Source organism: Pelmatolapia mariae, linkage group LG16_19, assembly GCF_036321145.2.
Source record: "Pelmatolapia mariae isolate MD_Pm_ZW linkage group LG16_19, Pm_UMD_F_2, whole genome shotgun sequence".
Lineage (NCBI taxonomy): Eukaryota > Metazoa > Chordata > Actinopteri > Cichliformes > Cichlidae > Pelmatolapia > Pelmatolapia mariae.
The window spans coordinates 16381410-16403115 of record NC_086241.1 but is presented as its reverse complement, the minus strand read 5'-3'; the positions used below and the strand labels follow the sequence as shown (position 1 = coordinate 16403115).

General features: G+C 40.6%; 1 protein-coding gene across 1 annotated transcript; it reads right to left on the bottom strand.

The window, feature by feature from the left end:
• Positions 1–2298: 2298 nt before the first annotated feature.
• Positions 2299–20856, bottom strand: hat1 (histone acetyltransferase 1). Its single transcript, XM_063498461.1, has 11 exons — positions 20776–20856; positions 18803–18874; positions 18596–18671; positions 14848–14968; positions 8966–9142; positions 8695–8816; positions 7995–8099; positions 7514–7620; positions 6794–6945; positions 5715–5831; positions 2299–2990 (listed from the first exon to the last, which is right to left on the bottom strand). Exons 1-11 carry the CDS (start codon positions 20780–20782, stop codon positions 2820–2822), a joined length of 1227 nt encoding a protein of 408 aa, XP_063354531.1. The 5' UTR covers positions 20783–20856; the 3' UTR covers positions 2299–2819.
• Between the last annotated feature and the right edge of the window lie 850 nt (positions 20857–21706).

The following is a 21706-nucleotide window of genomic DNA, read 5'->3' as shown; positions in this document are numbered from 1 at the left end:
AAATTGAAAATTGACCTGGCAGCCTTCATTTAGCGACAATGTGCTAAAGTATTTTAAAGTATGATGGGTATTCATCACAGTGATCTGCACAAGCGGGGGCAATACAGTGGCACAAAGGTTTTCAATTGAAAAGCATAATACTCATTAGTCTCAACACTCAACATCAGCACCAATCAGAAGTTGCATTAGCTGTGAGAGGGTGCCTGGTCAAAAATCCCCTCCCCCCCACCCCCTTACATGGATAACAACACACAAGGGAAAATGAATTAATCAGGCAAGTTGCGATCTATGATATGGCATTAGAGAGGAAAAACTGCAGATTTTACACAAGTATATATAAAGGCTGTTGTTAACTTTCTTTACTAAGTTGCACTGATGACATATTTATAAGGTGGAAACTGCTTTACAAGAACAAGAATGCATCACTACTGAGCATAAGATTATGATGAAGGAGGGTATGATAACACAAAATGATGAATACCCCCCTCTATTTAGTTTCAAAGCTGAAAATAAATAAGTGCAATTAAATAATGCAACCAAGAAGAACAGAGCATTAACCAGAAGACTGGGAATTGCTTGAGGATGTGAAATACAATTATTACGCCTTTGAAAACACACACAGTGAGGAAACAGTGTGGGGGTCTGTCTCTGTCAATCCTTAGAGGAGACCTTCGTGCTTTCCTAGGCTTATATGCCGGAGGATCATATCACAGATCTCACACTTCACACTGCTGTAAAAGCTCGGTGTCAGGCTGTTTTCTCTACTGGTGGATCTGCATGATGTCAAAGAGAAGGGATATCCTTAATGTGGTCAGGCACACGGCAAACCTAACGTTTGCCAGGGTTAGCCAATCAGAAGAAAGTAAGTTATAACATCTCGTTTCCATCAGAGGCTGCACCAAGGTCCAAAATTACATAAATATGCATTATTTTGATCGGCAGTTCATGCAAAGCCATTCTAGTAGAGTCCAAGTCTGAAAATAAACATGAGATCTATTTTTCAAAAACAAAATTAAAGCTACCTGACTAACAATGTGTGGGTTAGGGCATGGGCATTTATGTTACAGTGATGCAGGCAAGTTGTCCTGTTAGGGGAGGTCCCAGCTGTAGGAGAGTGGCATTTCCCCGTGGTAGTGGGTCAAGGTGTGTTGGTCTGCAGTAATGCTTAGGACGTAGGTGGGTGCTTCTGTACTTGCTTGGATCTAAGGTTTTTAAAGCAGAACATTGTATTCTAAGAATCACGAATGGTTAATAATTATAGGCTAACAATTCGGGTTTGGCTAATCATTGTAGATCACCCATCTGGATGCTTGGAGCCAAAAATGATCTTATTAAGGCAGGAGTGTGGAGCACTGAATTATCAGCTAATGCTAACAAGCTTAACTAGATACCGACATCTCGTAATTAACACGTAAATAAATCACTAGACTTTTACTCACCAAAACTGCAGCACAGTTAGTACAATTAAAAACACACGAGACCAGGTTAGAAGGTCCAGCTCAGTTACTTCACTTAGCAGAGGCGACACCTAGCATACAGCTACACCTGTCAGTTAAAGTGACCACGCCCCAAATTTGCACATATTTAAACCCTATTATTTAAATAGGTGAATTGTTTTTACTTACGTAAATGTTAAAATCCTACTTAAGTAGCTTAATAGTACATAGATTCTACTAAATATATTTAAAGTACTTGCAGTAACTCATTCATATATTGTAAGTTAAAGACCCTACAATAATATAGAGAAAAGCCCAACAATCAGAGGACCCCTCTGAGGATGTGGCGATAGTGGGAAGGAAAAACTCCCCTTTAACAGGAAGAAACCTCAGGCAGAACCAGGCTCAATGAGGGGCGGGCTATCTGAGGAAACTGGTTGGGTGGGTACTTTGACATACAGAGGAGCCCGGTATAGAACCACTGATCTTCTAATTATTAGCCCACTCTACTTCCTGTGCCACAGTTGACCAGTGAGTACAAAGTGCAATCACTGCATCCAAAACAAAGTGGAGTAAAAAAGCAGGAGGAAAAATGTAAATACATCAATGAAGTACACTGAATCCAAATAAAGCATAGTTATATTCCTATTGGTGCTATTCATAATCTAACCTGATAATCTTAAAATAGCCTGCAGCACTAACAGTGCTATAGACCACGTTTTAATTTGTCTTCTTAATTTGCTTTCAAAATTTTTTTTTATGCTAAATTGTTTATTTCAAACAGTACATTTGTATTTTTGAGCAGAAAATCATTATATCAAATAAAGCTCTTAACGACCAAAAACAGAAACTCAGTTGCTCCATTTTATTTTCTTCTCAATGACAAGAATCACACCAAAAATACAAAAAACACTTTTTTTTTCTTTTTTTTTTAATTTTCAGTATGAAGTGCTTCAAAACACACACACACACACACACACACTGGGAACTGTTTTGACAAAAGCTCTTAAAAAATGTCTATGATGGAGAAGAAGCAGGGTTTCTCTGCAGGACAGTGTACCTCTGATCACCTGTGAAATATTACGTGTCATTTCATGTCAAACGTTGTGATTTAAACACATGAAGCAAACAGGAAGCCTCCGCCCTTGGGCTGCACTACTCACCTCTACTGTGTCAACACCAGCTGGGAAACAGAAAGGCCCTTTTCTACTACAGCCTATCACCAGCTACTATACATTTGTGACACTCTTCAATCAAAACAGTGATTTCTTTATTTTTTTCCTTTTTTTGCTGCATCAAGAGGTATTCTTCTTGGCTGCTGCAAAAAGTCTGTGGTAATGTGGGAGCGGGTACGCTCCAGGTCAGGAGCCTCTCACAGTCAGATCAGGCCTGTGATGCTAGCCTCTCAATGATTCTCCTGTAGTCCTCCACAACATCCTGATAACTCTTCTCCAGCTCCTCGTGCTGTGTCTGAGTGTCCATCTGACTCATGTGGGACACCAGCTCCTCTGGTCGCAGGCACTTCCTCATCTTTGCCAGCTCCCTCTGATTCTTCTGCACAAAATAAATGACACAAATCAGTGGCTGAGGCCGCATGCATACAAATTCTTCTGATTTCAAATTTAGGGATCAAAAGCCCTCCTTTGCCTTCAGCATGTGTTGGATAAACACCTAAAGAAGGTTCTCTTGTCTTTTCAGCATAGTAGTTGCAGTTTTTTTGTCTTGTTTTTGATTAAAGACAAACTCTGTATAGAGGAAGAGTTCAAAGCTGCTGTCTGGCATAGAGAAGAAAGACTGCAGCCAGAAAGTAATCAGTTTAAAATGTTTACTTAGCATAATTTTTCTTTTCATTGGTTTATGAAAAGATTGGAGGGTTTTTTTAACCCTCCAATACCAAAAAAGACTTAAACTTCAATGCATGGGAGTCTTTTTATATGAAAACTGATTAAATATCAGAAAAATAATCTCCATTAAAGTCTTTGTATATGCTACTCTCTCATCTTTGGAGCCATCTCTTTATTCGGTCTTTATTGTGTAACACACATTCTTTTTTCAATGGCTTTAACATCATGGTTTTGACTGCATGGCTCGTTATTGGAAAGTTAGAGAATGAGTTACTCTCTAATAAAGGGTTCTTAGTGTACAGTAATCCATCAAACAGTGTCTGAAATCCTCCTCATGACAGAAGACGACGGCAGAAGTTTACAGTCGTTAAATAGCTCAAAAAAAGTGAACAATGGAGATCCATCCATCCATTTTCTGATGATTATGTAGGTCCGAGTTGTGGGGGCTTTACCAATTTCTATCCTGCATCTACCCAGGGGCTGCCTACAGGTAAAATACACCTGAACTATCCTCACCTGGAAGAGGTCCTGCTTCTAGGTGAGATGGTTGTGCTGTAGATTTACCTGATTGATACAAAACCCGTGAAGCATAGACTAGAGTCCTTACTCCAGGGGTCTGGTCCATATTTGTCTCTACTCTCTGAACTGTCCTGTCTAACAAAGGCAAACAATGTCCAAAAGAAAATGTTTTTAAAAAAACATCTTAAATGCTAAGTAGCTTTTTAAGTTTAAAGATCTCTGTTACACATATTATACAACACAGAAATATACTTTAGGTTATTTTATACCTCTAGAGAATTAATAACCAGTGATTATCATTTATATGTCTTGACACCTGAAAAAGAAGTGAAATTAATCGCTGCTATTTCTGGACATGGGTGGTTAGATAATGAACATGCGACAGACACATTGCAAACGCAGCCTCAAACATAATAAATCAGACCACACACACAATGCCTTCCCCATCTCCAAACTCCAATTTAGTAATTTATTTTATTTCTTTATTTATTGGTAAACGGATTGGTTCTTATATATAGCGCTTTCCTACTAGACTTTATACAACATGTGTTGTTCACATGTTCACACACACCTTAATACAAGCACTTTTTTCTATGTCTAAGTGCTTTCTAGCTAACATTATACACAGTCTGATTCCTGATCAAGGCATCAGGAGGAATTCTCTTCCCCTTTGGCACGAAGACTAGAGCAGCAACACCCAACCTTCTAATAAGAAGATGACCTGCTTTCAGTCACCCTTGGGCAAAGGGTACACAGTGTTTGGGGATCTGGGTTATCAGCATACCTGTTAAAGGCTACAGTATTTGTTTATCACACCGTAACGTCGTGTTGAAAAATGTTATTGTGAATTTTCTCTTACATTGTGCAGTCTAATCGGCTGTGTGAAAAGCCTGCGCACACGTGCATGCACACACAGTCGCTGGGGAATTGGCGGTAAGAGCAGAAATGCATAATCCCCCTTCACGTTCACAGAGCAGCTCTGCCATTCAGCTAACTACATGCAAAATCTCCTCAGGGAAGGAAAATCTGGCTCTGCATCTGGCCACCAGATCCTTCGTTGCCACTCTCCCAAGGAATTCCTCCTTCCCACTTCGCCGCATAGGTCTTTTCCATGTCACATTCTGCCTTTTTTGAGACATGCGGTTGCCCTGATGACAGCAAAGTCTCTAATGGATAGTATGCGAAGTCTCAGCGAGCAGCTCGGACATAAAATATCACAAGCCAAACAGGATGCAGGGAGTTATTCTGGTGCATAGACACAGCATTTCCCACTGACAAGAATCAAGACGCAGAAAAACGGACATTTTCGATACTCTGTTTGCTCAGTCTCTCAAACTCAAAAAAAAAAAAAACCATCAAGAAACCATTTGATAAGAATCAAATGAAAAGGAGTGAATTCTGAATAGTAGCAGCTTTCTGACAAAGTGCTTTAAACACACTTTCATGAAAATTATTTCCCTCAAAGAAATGCAAATCCCGACTAATGACATGTGCCTGAATAGAAAAAAGCTCCAGCGGCAGCAAAACCACAGACGCCTGGTGCGCCCTATTGTGGCTGTAACAATGCGGCACTAGTATTCTATCAATTTTCACAGGACTGAAGATCAATTTTTCTGCTGTTTTAAAAGGTAACATAATAAACAGTGACAATACGGGGCTGTAAGCTGATCAAGTGTGTGCAGTACACGGGCCACTTTTCTTCCTACACTGAATAGCTATAATGTTATGCTAACAAAAGGTGGAAGACTGCACACTGGATTCCTGTTTGACAGCAGCAGAGACAAGTTGACATTCAGATTTATTCGAATGCACCAAGGAATCACTTTGAATGTCACTTTGCAGGCACTTTTTTGGACCCGCTCCACACTGACATGTAAAGTACACCACGGCGAAGCTGTGAAAATTAAAACCTCACCCTGTAGGGTCCGAAAAGCCTCTTCTTCACCTCTAAGCGGTACTCTCTCGCTTTGTCTTCATCGCTCATGTCTGTCGCTCTGAGGCGTAGGATTTCATAAACTCGCCTGGCATGTTTCTGCAGACAATAAAAAACAAGATAATTATTTTCATTTAATTACTTTCAAAATAAATCATTATGCCTCAACAGGAGTCAAACACACTTCCCAGCTGAATGGCTACAGGAAGTCCTAAGCAGTTACGGGCATGTTGTAAAAGAAAAAAAACAGAAACAAACAAAAATATGATATGCAGCAGCATCAAAGAACAGACAACTGAGTAGCATTTAGAGCAAAGGAACAAAATGAGTTGCTACTATGCTATATACTATACTAGTATAGGCAGTATTTATGAGTATGCAGTGACAAGATCAGCATATGTATTTTTGGGAGGTCCTTTCTCAAGGCTCTAAGTAAATAAATAAAGCATGCAAACTGATTTGCTAACATTTGCAACCGTGCACATATTTAACAGCGGAAAAGAAAAAAAGCATATCTCAGTTTTTGCGTTTGATACTGAAATGAACTGCCTGCATCTGTGTTTGGAAATTAGTAAATTACCCATAAAACTAACCAAGCCTGTGAGCACTATTCAGTATAATGATTATTTATCTGATACTGGACTGTGGTGCAGCCGCTTTTAAGCTCCTCCCTCTTTTTAAAGCAACTGTCTTCTGATTTGCTTCCACTGGCAAATAGAAGGTTTGTGCATGTGTCTGAGGCGGCTGTGTTCCCACACTGAGCATTTAGTGCAGTCTGAAGTGATGACTTATACACATGCTGACAAATTATTTTCATATTTTTCCCATCCATTATTGTAACAGTGCATATATGGCAGGAAACAGAGAATAGCAGGACTAAGGCACTAAACTCTGTGCTTTCAGAGACTTTTCCACACACCTCTGGTAACAACAAATAAAATCTTTTTGATCTCTGCTCTAAAAAAAAAGTAATAAACATAACAAAGGTCATCAAACCTTTTCTTCCTCACTAATAAAACTCAATTTTGCAAAATTATCACAGCTGCACCCTCATACGGCACCTTGTTAATTTTCAGCTTGTCTTGTGCCTCTTTGATCATGTCAGCTGAGAAGCCGAGGTGCAGCTTGTCTGCAGCGAAGGATGGCAGGCCCTGACAAAGCTTCACCAGCACGTAGTCTCTCAGCTTCACATAGTTCTCAGAGGGGTCTTCAGCTGTGAACAGACAAAACCACAAAAAGACTCAAATGAGCTGATGGTGTTAATCTCAGGATTTTTCAACACCCCTGACACAGATGGCCTGGTTCAATCCCAGTGTGTTAAGATAGAGGAGGAGTGAAAGAAACAACAATATACTTCACACCTTGGAACTTTTCAAAGTAGAAATATGGCAAAAATACTCCTCAAAGCCAGATGAACTGTTAGCAGGAACCCTTCTTCCTATTCACTGCTAAACTTTAAAGTTCTGTCTTGAATAGGTTTTCATTCTGAAAAGAAAAGGCTGGGATGCCTCTTTAGTATTCACCCTCCATCTCCATGCAAAGCATCTATTTCGATCCAACTAGTTTCAATAGAGCACATTCTGGTATACGAGCCAGCCCTCCAAATTAACTCACCGTCTGGATCCACCAACTGCAGAGAAAAATCGTTTAAACTGTTCGTGGGTGACGCCTGGATCTTAGATTAAATGTTTATCCCACCTTCTTCAACATAGTAATTGCGTTTTAAAGGGGGGGGGGGGGGGGGGGGGGAATAAATAAATAAAAATAAGTAAGATGCTCACCTGTGATGTCTTGCACTTTGGGCAAGCTGCAATAAAATCTGTGTACTGCCTCCAGAAGCTGAGCTCCGTGACCTTCTCCTTGGAACGGAGGCAGGATCAGCATTTGGCTGTTTAGTTAAAGGTCAGACACAGACACAAATATAAATGCCAAAAAAAGGAAAAGAAAAAAGAAAACAAGAAGAAAACAGGTTTCTTCAGAATTTGTTGTTTTTCTCAGCAGGAGCAGATTCGCTCTGATTGAAAGCAGAAAATAATACACGGATCCATCAATGCAACAAATCAAATCAAATCAAAAGCTTATCTATAAAGTTGTTTTCAGATACAAATCACCCTGGTTTGGTACTGAAACAAAATCTGGTTGAATAGTTGGCTATATAAGCCAGTAATTTGGGCTCTTTGGGAAGAGGATAAAGAAATGTATAATTTTCCACTCCTTTCTCGTACAAAAGAATGGGAAGGCACGTGCTGCCCCGGCAATTACCTTACACGTGGTCGGGTTTTGTCTGGGTATACGTAGTAATTATAAACTGTCATGTAGCCAACAGTTGCGTAGAGAGTCTCCCCATCTTTATTGTACTTTTCAAATCTGCAGATAAAACACAAAGGAAAACAGGTCAATTACAGGCACACTCCCATGCAGTGTCCATTTTAGCCTCTCTGTTCCCGTGCCCACCCCTGACCCCCCTGACATCAGCACGTTGGAGCAGCCAGCGCCGCGATTGGTACACCTGCTGCAACCTGAATACATTATGCACTTAATTGGAGTACTGCAACTTAGACGAAGAGAAGAGGTTGGAGGACGGACTGAGCTCCTCAAACTCACTTCAGCCCATTTTCCCCATTGTAACCATTAATAGGTGCCAGGGTAAAGAAAACACTGGCAGAGGCTCTTTTTACTGTTAAGACATTGTTCAGTATTTCAAAAGACAACAGTATTCGATTCAGCTCTTGCCCCTGAAAAATCTGAAAAGGCCTTCTGGCACAAAGGAAGCTCTTGCCTGATCAACAATTCTCCTACCGGGGGGAAATATAATCAAACTGGCATGGTAATTGGTCACAAGCGCCTCAAAGGGGGGCTTTGTTTTTCAATGACACAATAAAAGCTGCGGGCTAGAGCTCTGTGTGCGTGCGTGCATGCGTGTGTGTGCGGGGGGTTGATGTCAATTAAGGAGGGCACTCACACAAGAAAGAAGTCCCAACGATCGTCGTCTGCGTCAATGAAACTGGCAGTCTCTATGAACCACATGAGGAAGGTCTGCAAGCGCTCGTGGTACTCCCGGAATCCCGGGCAGGTAACGTCAGCCTGTGGGGGCGAATGCAGCGAAAATAAGAGGGTTTAAATCTCATCTGCATCGCTGTGATGCAAAACTATCCGCCAGATGAAAAAGCAAGCTGATTTTAAAACCTAAAAGGCTTTGCGGGTTTGCTTTGATGATTTTTTTGGTCCCCCACCTTGTGAATCTGGTACGTGAGTTCTCCTGCCTCCTCGCTGTGGACCGTGTACGTGTGAAGCAGGGTGCCAAAGGGCTTGAAATTGGCCTCCTTCTCCAGCAGTGAGATGAAGTCATCGGTGTTGCAGGTGAACCCAGCAGGAATGATTTCCCGAATTTTCCCCTCGACGTCATCAGCCTGGAGAAAAAAACCCCCAAAAACAATAAAACACAAGATGACCCCATTTAGCAATTCAACACCCAGATAATCTCGCCTATCTCTGCATCTTTCCCGTATTTATACATATATATATTTTGGCGCTAAACCAGAGTGGTGTCGTTTATGTAGCTGAATACTCATAAAACGTCAGGAAAAAGTTGACTTCTCCAAACACGTTAAGGGTTTCGAGTTTGATCCTAGGGGACTTTTCCGAGTGGTAATTTTTGTCGCTGAAAAAGAGTGCAAAACATCCCGCAAACTCCAACCGGGAGCATACGTGTTTGGCGCCAATGAAAAGAAAACCATTAGGCAATTAAAACTGTCAGCTGAGCAGAGACCATAGCAGCACCCTCCTCCCTCGCGCCCCTCCACGATGAAAAGCCCACTTAAATCAGTACATTTACTACTTATGTTAAACCATGAATATGTGATGAAGTTGCCACAATAAACGCATTTCTGCTTCTCACTGGGAAATAAAATCTTATGAATTGATCTCAACTTAACAAACCTTTGGGCATCCATAATAGAGGCCTCTCCTCTAATCCTGCCAAGTGAACCCAATCAAATGAATTTGCCCCTGCGTTTTCAAAGAGCCTCCGAGACAAAGAGGTCCTACCCTTGGACTTTTTACTCAGTGCAACGTGTGGTTAGTTCAGCTGTAATGTTTGCATTGTATCCATTTCCACAAGGATTGACATGAGAACACTTTGCTAAGCAGCCCTTTCACACCATTTACATGTGTGATGGGCATTATTTCAGCACAGAGACCCTTGCTGCTCAGCATTGAAAACTGGGAAATGAAGAAGGTCTGAGCAAAATGCACTACAAAAGGCTAATACAACATACTGCTAATTCCCCCCTTTCAGACATCAGCTAATATCTAACTGGAAGTAATGCACCTGCAGCTGAATGCCTCTTAGCCATTGTAATTGTTCGGCCACATTTCTAGGGAACAAGGACCACACTTAAAAGGCCATGGACAAACAAGTCTCTTTGTCCCGGCCACTCTCTTACATACTAGACACTAAATTGCACAGCCTTCCAGAATAGATGCTTTAGTTTGGCATGAATATAACTTAATAATGTTCTTTTAGAACATTTTGTTAATGTCTTTGATTTCTAACAAGAAGCACAAAGGGAGCACAAACCACCTAATTTGTTGTGTCGGCATTATTCCATCTCTTTAATCCAATCCTAAGGCCGTGCCACGCTGAACATTTGCAGTCATTTTTCTGTTTACAGTCAAAGTGTTACACATTAACGTGGATTATGAGGCTAATATAAAACTATTAGAGGTATTCAGCAATTTCCTCCAGTTACCAGCCTGCGTGGAATAAAGATCTGGCACTACATTTGTTTTTCTTCTGGGAAAAGTCCAGCAGTATTGGGGGGGGGGGGGGGGGGGGGGGGGGGGTTGGACTGATTTAAAGGGGAGAAAGGTGAGTTTTGATCAGAGTCTTGTATCAGCGTGGCAGCTGCATCAACTCCATCTCTGCCTCCCCTCGTTTCTCACCAGCTGCACCGCACCCCGACCGTCCACACGCACTCAGAGACAAACACTCTTCAGATGCAGCCTGAACTCTGCTGCTCCCCTCGCACTCTGCCTCTACACCAGCTGCACTCAAACCCTTAACAAGGTGAACACTCAGGGGTCAACACCAAGTAGAGGCACACACACTGCCATCACATTTCACGTCTGAATATCGGCTTTAAAAAACAGGTAATGGCTGTCTTTTACCTTTAAAAACCGTAAATTGGTTGCCTTTTTTTGGGGGGTGGGGGATTTGCCTGAGATGAAAGAAATCATGTCTGTATATTCCATATGAGGTTATTTATAATTTCACCGCATGCACAGACACACCAAACTAAGTTATACCAGCACTTCCACTACCACCAGTTGAAGGCCACATTGTCCAGTAGCGAAGCCCCCCTGCTGCTTGCAGACAAGACAGATGTCCCCCAGTTGAATCATTTGACCTCAGTAGGGGCCCTTGCTAATTCTGGTATTCATTTTGCATGTTTGACAGCGTGAGGAAATATTCAAAGCTGCCAGTGGCCTTTTGTGAAGTCTCAGAGGAAGAAGAGAACCCAGGACAAGCATTTCGCTTTACTGTCCGCTTTTGTTCAAATACTGGCCGTTCATATGTAAATAACTCTGACTGGCAATTTAAAAAAAAAAAAAAGGAAAAAAAAGAAAAAGAAATGGCAGGAAACTTTACATACTAAGCAGACGAGTGTTAAAATGAACTATAAAGTCATCAGCAGCCGTCGTTAGATAAAACAAGCATCTCCTTTTTTGATACGTTTACACACATTCGGCCTCAAGGAGCTCAACTGTCAATAACTCGAGCAATAATTCACTCCTACAAATACGTGTACGATACATCCAACCGGGTCACATTACTCCCCCTGCTGATTCCATTACAGAAAGCTCTAAAAATCAATGCCTCGTGTTGGACCCCCGCTTATACAACCATTCTCTTCAGAGGGAGGAGTGGGATTAGTGCAGACACACAGGGGACCGTGGTGTGATGAGATTTAGTCTAACAAAACAGGAGATCTCTAACTGGAATAATGTCACACTCTCCCCTCCGGGAGAGGCTCCGAGGTCCCTCCGTTAGAGCGCCTTAGGTTTATCTGCTTTCCTTAAAGTGTAATCGATCGCACAATTAGGGAGGAAACGCCTCAGGGAAGCTGCCTTGTGTTGGTCTATGAAAATTACAGCCTGATTTGTTAAAAAGTTCAGATTAATAAGGACATCTTTTGTGCCATACTTTGATATGTTGAGCTGTTTTTTTGATATGTTTTGACAAATAAAATAAAATCCTGTTCCATTTACGCTTTTCCCGTCACCTGCTGTTAGTTCAAAACACACAAATTATACGTGACACGGGGTATCGAATCTAACATTTGCAAAACTACTGTCAAAAATACAATACATGTCTCCCCCCCTTCTCAGATTAACAGAAATGCATTGTAGGCGCTTCAGATCTTTTACAGTTTTCTAATGTTTACCAAAGTGGATTCAGAGTGGAGCTGAGTTGACTTGTTTGTTTACAGAGGAAATTTAGGACTCTTTTAAGACTCTTGTAAGACAGCTTTAAATTTAAGACCATGTGTGATGGAAGCAGGCATCACAAATTAAACTAGAATCTAAATACAGTAAGGTCAAATCAAAGTTAACTTCGAGACAAAGTTTCAGTTTCAGCTATTTGTTTTTGCTATTTCAAAAAACGATAAACTTGTATGAATAAACTGCGAATGTGTATCCTTTTCATAAATTGAACTGAAAGAATCAGTTTGAATTTGATGACGTTATCGAGTTTTGTTCAAATAAAAATACAGTTGTTGTTCGACACGATGTCCCTGTTTTTCCGTGTGTCACACACACCTTTGCCCCAGAGTGCGGTTTACTTACTTACTGGTACACATTTCCAAAAATTGTTTTTAACCACAAAGAGTAATCACTATTCTCAAATCACTTGTCACTAAACTTGAATTTTTTTCCATTTCTATAAACTAAAGGGCAGGCTGGCTAGCAACGCCTTCCTCTTTATCATCGTCAGAGTTTCCATCAGTGGACTGCAAGCGTAGCTGGTCATAAAGTGACCCAGTGAAAGCCTAACACACAGAGGCTGTTTGTGATTTCTTTATACATTTTCTTGCATATGAGCTACAACTATTAAGTTAACTAATGCATCTTATCAGGTAACTGTTACTGTTAACCATTTACACAGCCTGAAAGGACAGATCAAACTGTAAGCAGTTTTGTACCACACCCACCCAACATGCTAAAGCGTGATTACCGCGTTAGCGTGTTCACATCCACCCAAACGAACCGGACCGATTCAAACGGTATACAGTGTTAATTTTAACAGCAAACTTTGATTTTGTTTTAGTCAAATTTTAGTCACCTAAGCTGTTCTACTTTTAGTCTCGATTTAGTTGAGTGTAAGATTATAGCAGACTAAATCAACAACAATTGAGCCACATGGTTTATGAAGATTGTTATTGTAGGTGACATCAAATGCAAAACATTTCCATATGTCTACTCTTCTCCTCCCGGGTGTTGACATTGTGTCGCGCTTCCACGAAACAGGGAGCATGGGAGGTAGCAGTACCCACCCTGTTTGTGTGGAGGAAATCAAATGTGCACGTCTAACCTTACTGCACAAGATTACTTCTACTCAAAGTGTTTTTGTTGAGCGATTGTGGATACAGTTTACAAAAAGGAAAAAGAATGGAAACACAAAAACTGGTTACATTGAATACAGAGCAGAACTTCTCATGTTAGAACATAGGCAAAAGAAAAGTTGACAAAACACCACAACCCGGAAGGGGTGATTGATACTAACAAGACCTTTCCTTACAAACCACACAGAAGTTAGCTGCAACATCACTGAGCTTCACATTCCCATTAACACAGACACACATCAGACCTCTACGGAATAAGCAAATCTGTTAGTCAGCAGGAACATCCTTAAATTGAAGGTTAGAGAAGTTTGACAGAAAAAGACCCCAGATTTTATCATATGTGCCCTTTTGGTTCTGGATGGAGCAGTGGATCACGACATAAGATCAGCAAGCCACTGAACATGGGTGGGCGGGGCAGTGGCCTTCCACCTCATCAAAATGGCACACCTAGCCAGGAGGGAACCAAAGGACAGCACCCGACATTGTGCGCCGGCAATATACTTATCATCCTCACCCACTGTACCAAAGAGAGCAAGTAGGGGGTGAGAGCCAGTTTCAGGCCAGTAGCCTTGTTCAGAGTGCAGAAAACCACCTCCCAAAAATTTGCCAAGGCAGGGCAGGTCCAAAACATGTGGGTAAGATTGCCAAGATTACTTCTGATTGGATCAATTCCAAACTTGTCCCGCCTTTCCACACAACTCAATTACTTGTGATTGATCTTGTCTCTCCTGAACATTTCCACCTTGTTTTTAATTCAGTGACAAAATTGTGTGTGTGTAAGAGAGAGAGACATGGATTTATCACCTCTGTACTAGACTTTCATTAGCTCAGTCGGCTTGTTTGTACACTTGAGCTGGATTAAGCTGAACATAGCGTTTGGTACACTGGACAACCCCCAAAAACAGCTCTGGCTAATTGTTACTGGATGTTCTCACATATTTGTTTACTGGACTCCATTCACACAGTTGTACCAGACAAGCATATTCTTACGCAGACACAGGGTAACACGAGTTTCTCATTGATTATCTACCACTTGATGAATGAAATTCAAACTTTTAGCAGCTGTGTAGTTCCTAAGAAAAAACAACATGGTATTTAGCGTGTAGAAACTTTGTAACAAAAAATAAAAAATTAATAAATAAAGCAAGACTGTGTTGATGCAGGCGTCATGACTCAACAACACTTACACAATAAATGACTAAGTGAAAAATCCACCCTCGGGCTAGACAGTGTTTTACATAATAAGCCTTATTAAAAGCACAATAGAGCAGTTTTTGGAAAGAAAAGCACTACTTTTCAGCAGGAGGCAAAGTTTTGTCATCTTTCTTGATATTCAAGTATTATTTTTATGTTTATGTTTATACTGGCGGCCTCCGATAGTGATAAACAGTGAGCAGAACACGGGTATCTATCGTCTATTGTCCCCACGATAACAGAACAAAGAGGCTGATGCAAGTATGATAAAAGAACAGCATAAAGAAATGACTTACCTCCACACAGTCGAACGTCTCTGTGACTTTTGAGGTATATTTCACTTTGAAGAGGGTACTCAGGTTCCCCGCAGCGTAGAAGAGCTGGATCTGAAGACCTTTGTAGCCAAAAGCAACCTCACTGCACAGAAAGTGACTGAAATTACTAAAAATCCAAACAAGATTACAAAAAGTCGGGCAGCGATTTGTAAAAAGGACTGCTTTGTGTAATGTTCAGAGGGACAATAACGAACATCTGATTATTCCCATTACATAAAAACAAATATACACCTGGAGTTTATAATAAATGCCTACCACAGGTCACTTATTTCGCTGTGCTGCATTGTTTCTTTCATCGTTATATCACTGGCAGTTTATGACAAAATAGATTCATCATTATGCAACTGTGATTAAGGTTTACTAGCAATTACGCTTGCCGAAATAATTAATGCCCCAATTACAGAGTTCCCTTTGAGCTGATTGCAGCAAGTGCAAAAATAACCAATCCTAGTTTTGACTAATTTGGAAATGCAATTTAGAAACGTTAACGACGTGCTACTGTAAGTCTATGCGCCGACACAGGTGTCACTGCCAATAATGCAGTGTTGCTCCGGTTCAGTGCCTCTTTTGTGCATCACATTACAGTAATTTCGCAGCTCTACAATAACATGCAAGACCAATTATCATTTATGTTCGCACATTATGTTCCTTTCTGTGAATCCGACACTGGAAACGTCACTGTGTGCTGTCCATCAGGAAGGATCACGTAAAAGGATCAGGTATATTATTCCTAAAACTTTCTGTCAGTGATGCAACAGCAAAGTTTTCTGCTAGTCATTAATAAAATCAGTTAACTGACTAAATCTACGGGGGGTGGGGACGTGTTACCTTAAAATGCAAGTAAAAGTCCTTAATCAAACCACTGGTGTGGGGAGTTTAAATGTGGAGTAACTCATGCACTCCAGGGCCACTTATCAGACCGAATCACACTTCATAAACCCTGACAGGGGCAAAGAAAATCCTGGACACCCTTCTCATAGTGCAAGGCTCAGGACCTTTACTACTAAAACTGTATGGAGACACATTTGAGTCTTATAATGAAGATGCCAGAGGCTTTAAAATAAATTAGCCTATCAACATTACTAATAGGTGTAAATGATTCAAATCTTTAGCTATGTGACGACTCTGCAGTGGGCCATTTATGATTAATTGGTACTTCAATTTTGCATTGTCATAACATTTAACATCACTAATAGCATGCTTTGTTGCATTTCTGAAATGACTGAACTATTTAATCATTCTTATTATCAACAAAGGAAAACCATTGTGACGTGGATATATATACAGGCTGACTTTGAATTGGCATGTCCATAAAAATACGCAGGGCCCTCTGAGTCCTGCTGTGTTTTTGCAAATTAATCATCACAAAAGTAGCCCACTTTGATATTGATTAATACATATAGCATGTAAGACTGGATGTCTGGTAAAGTTTACTGCCACTTTTATGGCTCAGTCTTTTAAAGTATATATGGAAAGAGGTATATTTTAGTGCAGCTTGTGAAGTCTGATGCTCCGAAACTTATCACCATCTGTGAAATGCCTTAGTCCAATAACATCTCCTGAGCTGCTGTAAAACTAGCAGCAGTAGTGAAGTTGTAGATCAGATCTCGCACAACCATGAACAAGCAGATGGATGGATCCAGTTCTTAACACTGGTTTTGCTCTGCTGTACTTCTGAAACTGTTCCCTTTCCTGAATTTTGGATGTAGACAGTCATGATGTAGACACTGATCCTAATGTTTAGCAGGGTTATAAACTTGCAACTTTGTTATCTGGTGTTTTGCTGCCTCTCTGCAACAATGTCCTGGATTCAGACCCACTACTGGTTGAGGCCTGTCTGTGTGGATTTTGTGTATTCTCCCTCTGCTTGTACGGGTTTCCTCAGGCACACCAGCTTCTTCCATAAATGCTGGATTAACTAGCAATAAAAAATCCCCATTGGTGTGAATACAAGCTTTAATTGTTTTCTGTCTCTATGCCGTGTGACTGACTGTTGGCTTCTCCCAGACGAACAATGTCTCTCAACTACCATGAGCTGTGATTTGCTTTAGGCCACCACTGTGTTTGCTTCCAGTCAGACTGAGAGACAAGCGTGCGATATGACTCTTGTAAAAATATTTACTTTGAAAAGTGGTTAAAAGGCAAAGTTATTATGACTTCTAGAACCACAACAGCAAAGTGTGTCAGTTTTAAATAAACTGGGATAAAGTTTTAGTAGATCTAATCTCGCCGCAGCTTGCAGAGCTTTGAACAAATCAATTCTAGGGAGGCAGCCAGTTTACACTGCTCAAAAAATATTATAGGAACACTTAATCACAGTATAACACAAACTCTGTTAAACTTCAGGGAGACTGATCTGTCCAGTTATGAAGCAGAAATGATTGTGACTCCATTTCAGCTAAATCAGTGCAAGCTGAAGGGACTGGAGAGGCAACAAGAAGACAACCCCCAAAAAGGGAAATGGTTTTACAGGTGGTGGCCACAAAACCGCCACTCTTTTCTAAGCCAACCTGTTCGATTTATCTCTAGTTTTGCTTTTTCCTGGTGTCCTTGTCACTACTGGTAGCATGAGATGGTACCGGCATTCCATTCATGTTGCAGAAGCAGTTCAACTTCACCAGGATGGCACCTCCATGCATAAGTGGAGGAGACAGGCTGCTACAAGAGGAGAGCTGGTAAGGGCTGTAGAAGGGACTGTTATCTGCTCCTCTGCATGCAGCAGAACAAAGTGTCAGAATCTGGGATGGTGACAAGACATCCTAACGTTCTCTGGTAGAACCTGTGCTCACAATCCAGCGCTGCGCAGCATTAGCAAGAGAACACCAGAAATCACTGAGTATATGTAGCACAGTATCTAAATTTTGGACTCCCTAAAAAAACTTGTATCATCATCAGCTTCAGAACTCCAGCATCATGCTTATTATACATCTAAAAATTTGCTGATTTCTTGCAGACTCTGTGTCAGAGATCAACCAGCCACCATTCAGCTCAAACAGCAGTAAACAGTTACAAGCCATTATATCACCAATAACTTCTGTGAAAGAATTACTTGTTCAAAAGATGTTGAAGGTGAGTTTAATTTGGGTGCTGTTATTAAATGAAGTTGTTAGCCTAAAATCATCCATAATTTCCTCCTCATATTGCTGCATTTGTAAGATTAATCTCCGAATTCATGCCACTTGAAATTATTGCTTAAATCACAAAATGTAAACAGACAGTAACCACTACCAGTCAGCTCATGTATTGACTGTTTACTGCGTCTTAATTAAAGATTCATGAATATGTTTTCTTAAGGAGGCCAATTACTGTTAATGTTTTCAATACATCTTTATAAAGTCAGCGCAGGAACCCAAAAGGAACGCTAGACGTTATAGCCAAAGAAAGACAAGCTAAGGGAAAAGTATAGTGAAAAACAAAATTTATAGTCACACTGCTACAAGTATTGAGCCCTGTAGTTTTATTTTACTAAACTGTAAACTGACATAACACCTGAGTGATAAGAGGGCCTGAGAGCTGGATTTGAACAGACTTAGTAACTACCATTAAGGTGTCTGTCTCTTGCAGCTCCAATGTGCAACTTTAAATATTTATATGCATCTATAGTGAAGCATCATTTTTGCCATATCTGTCTAATTTTGTTTTTATGCATAGAAAAAAATGCATTTTTTAAACATGATAACATTATGTTTGTATCATTATAAATACTCACTCGTCTCCAAAGACTTGGTGGCTGTACTCGGGGTGGAATGTGGTGCTATCGTCGTCAACATCCTCTGGAAAGCGAACTGAGTGAAGGGGAAAAAAACATGTTCAATTAAAGTGTGAAATTAGGAAAAAGTACCACAAAATGTTGGAACTGTATACACGCATTTATTCATTAACACAACATGGGAAATGAAGAAAAAACACAACCTACCCAGCTTCAAGGATATAGCTTCATTGGTGTCACACTTGTACTCAGCCAGTTTCTTTTCCATGGTGTTTACATCTGGGGCAACACAGAGGAAACAAAGTATGTTAACAATTGTTCCATTTCACCCTGAGAATAGAGACTGAATCCATTTTGATAATTAAATGAACAATTAATGCTTTTTTCAAAAGGTTAGTAAACCAAATGCTTTTTGTTTGTTTTTTAACTGCCGTGCTGAAGAGTTGATTGATTGGTTTCTGGCTGTAGTATTTTATTTCTATCCCACAGTTGACTCAAGCCTCTGGTATGAAAACTTATTTATACTCATGCAGCATTGGCTATTACCACTACTACTCCACCTCATCACGTCACACCAATCCACTGCATGTCCTCCTTCAATACATCCATGAATCTACTTTGAGGTCTTCCTCTTTATCTCCTTGTCTGGCAAGGTAAATGGCCTGTATTTGTATAGCACTTTACTAGTCCCTAAAACTAGGGACTAGTAAAGCACTTTGGGGTACTAGACCCCAAAGCGCTTTAGTCGTCCAGTCATCCACCCATTCACACGCTACATTGTAGCCACAGCCACCCTGGGGCGCACTGACAGAGGCGAGGCTGCCGGACACTGGCGCCACCAGGCCCTCTGACCACCACCAGTAGGCAACGGGTGAAGTGTCTTGCCCAAGGACACAACGACCGAGTCTGTCCAAGCCGGGGCTCGAACCGGCAACCTTCCGATTACAAGGCAAACTCCCAACTCTTGAGCCACGATCGCCCATCCATCTTCAACATCCTTTGTCCAATATATCTACTATCCCGCCTCTGCACATGTCCAAACTATCTCAGCCTTGCCTCTCCAACCTCCTCCTGCCACAATCACCCCAAACACTCATTCTCCACCTCTCTTGTACAATCTCTTCCTTCACGGAGTTGATCGCAAGTATTTAAACATCCACCTTCATGACCTCCACTCCTTCCAATCCATCTAACTCTCATTCACGTACACACACGTATTCTGATTTGCTTCTACTGACTTTCATTCCTCTTTTCTCCACAGCATACCTCCAGCCTCTCCTCCACCTGCTCCCTACTCTCACTACGGATCATAATGTCATCTGCAAACATCATAGTCAGCAGGGACTTCTGCCTGACCTAATTTCTCAACCTGTGGGTCACTACTGCAAACAGAGTTTGCTCAGAGTTTATCAAGAGAGAAATAAAAAGTGACAGGTTTTAGCTCCTCGCCACTTTCGATAAGGTCCACTGATGTGTAATAATGTAGTAAATTTAAATTTCATTCATTACTTTTTTGCAGTTACAATAATGTCTGGTCGGCAGAATGAGGCTGACCATTAGAGAGCGACTGCTCCAGTTTATGACTGATGATGTGAACCACCTCACCTGCCACCAAGAACCCTATTGTTGCAAACATCAACAGCTCTTTTAAACTCTAACTCAAGCCCGACTTATACCTAACTGAACTATAGCTGTGCAACCCATGGACAAACAGAGATTTACCACGATGTAAAACTATAGATCCTGTGCTCTGACCGGATGAGCTACTAGTGTGGTCCTATAAAATAAGCATGCCAGCCTCTTAGTTCAAAATATGTGTCAAGATGTTACATAAAGGCACGCAAACAGAGTATAAACACCTGGTCAGCTACTCGACGTTACATGAAACGGTCTAAATTAACATATGCGCACCATCCCTCCACTCAAAGCCTATATTCAACCTGAAATCAAAGCCTTACAGTAGCACACAAGCATGCAAACATTATCAGCTTGATAACGGGGTGCTAACGTTAGCAAACAGGCCAGCTGCTGCCTCCGAAATCTAACGTTATGTTTTCGAAGACATCGCGAGCTGGTTTACAACTCTAGCGAGCTTAAAGCAGCACTGAAGTCCACCTGACAGTGAACAGCATTAAAACAAAGACAGGGAAACCCAACCTTAAAACGCTTAGCGACCTTACCCGCCATTTCTGCACACTGTGTTGTACGTAGCAGTGTTGTCCCAAAAGACCCGCGGAATTAGGAGGACTTCCGGGTCCGCGTGTTTCCGTGACAACAGGATGTGGATTTTTTTTTTTTTTTTTTAGTAAAGTGTAAAAGAAATTAAAGGATTTAAAGTTTTTCTTTCACAAAATATTAACAATGTATTATAAGTTATTACAAGATTTAAAACAGAATATCTAAAAACAGGATTAAACTAAAAGTTTTAAAAAAAGTGAAGATTACATCGTTACATGCCAAATAAAAAACAAAACACTGAACTGAGATACGTTCCGAATGTAACTTTCTTTTCATCGTTTCATCAAAGTGATTATCTGTTTTTTCTTTTCTTTTTTTCTTAATGGAACGCTTTTCTGTTTTTTAGCTATTAACATACTACACAGTATTGTAATTTCTCATAGCCCTTTTTTTTATAAACACTTGATGAACTTGATCAGCGAGTGTGTCCATCCCTATAAAAATAGAACTTTTGGTATTTTGCTGGACTGGAGCATTCATGTGTGTGTTAACTCACTTCCCAGGAGTGGACATTCTATTAAATTCACCCCAATTTCAGACTTTGCAATGCTCAGGAAAACTCCAGAAAACCCAAGAGTTCCATCTCAGACTGTACAGGCCTCAGTTAGTATGTTAAATGTTAGACATAAGATGTTTGGCCATAATGCACAGCACCACATTTGGCTAAAACCAAACACATATGATATACAGCAGAAAATTATTGCTTATGTAGCTGTTTTCTACAAGCTATAGTATAATGGGGGTATTCTTTTCTTTTTCACATGATTGTACCTTAGAAAAATGCAGGAGAAATACAAATGATAAGTAGTTATGTCACATATCTTTAAAATTTAGCAAATGAATGAAGGTAGCCTAACTTTATTATCACTAACT

Excerpts from the sequence above, each read along its gene's own strand:
- hat1 (XM_063498461.1), bottom strand. Across the intron at positions 18,672-18,802 it reads AGCTATATCCTTGAAGCTGG|TTCGCTTTCCAGAGGATGTT; the intron begins GTAGGTTGTGTT and ends CCCTTCACTCAG. Across the intron at positions 14,969-18,595 it reads CACCAAGTCTTTGGAGACGA|TGAGGTTGCTTTTGGCTACA; the intron begins GTGAGTATTTAT and ends CTTTCTGTGCAG.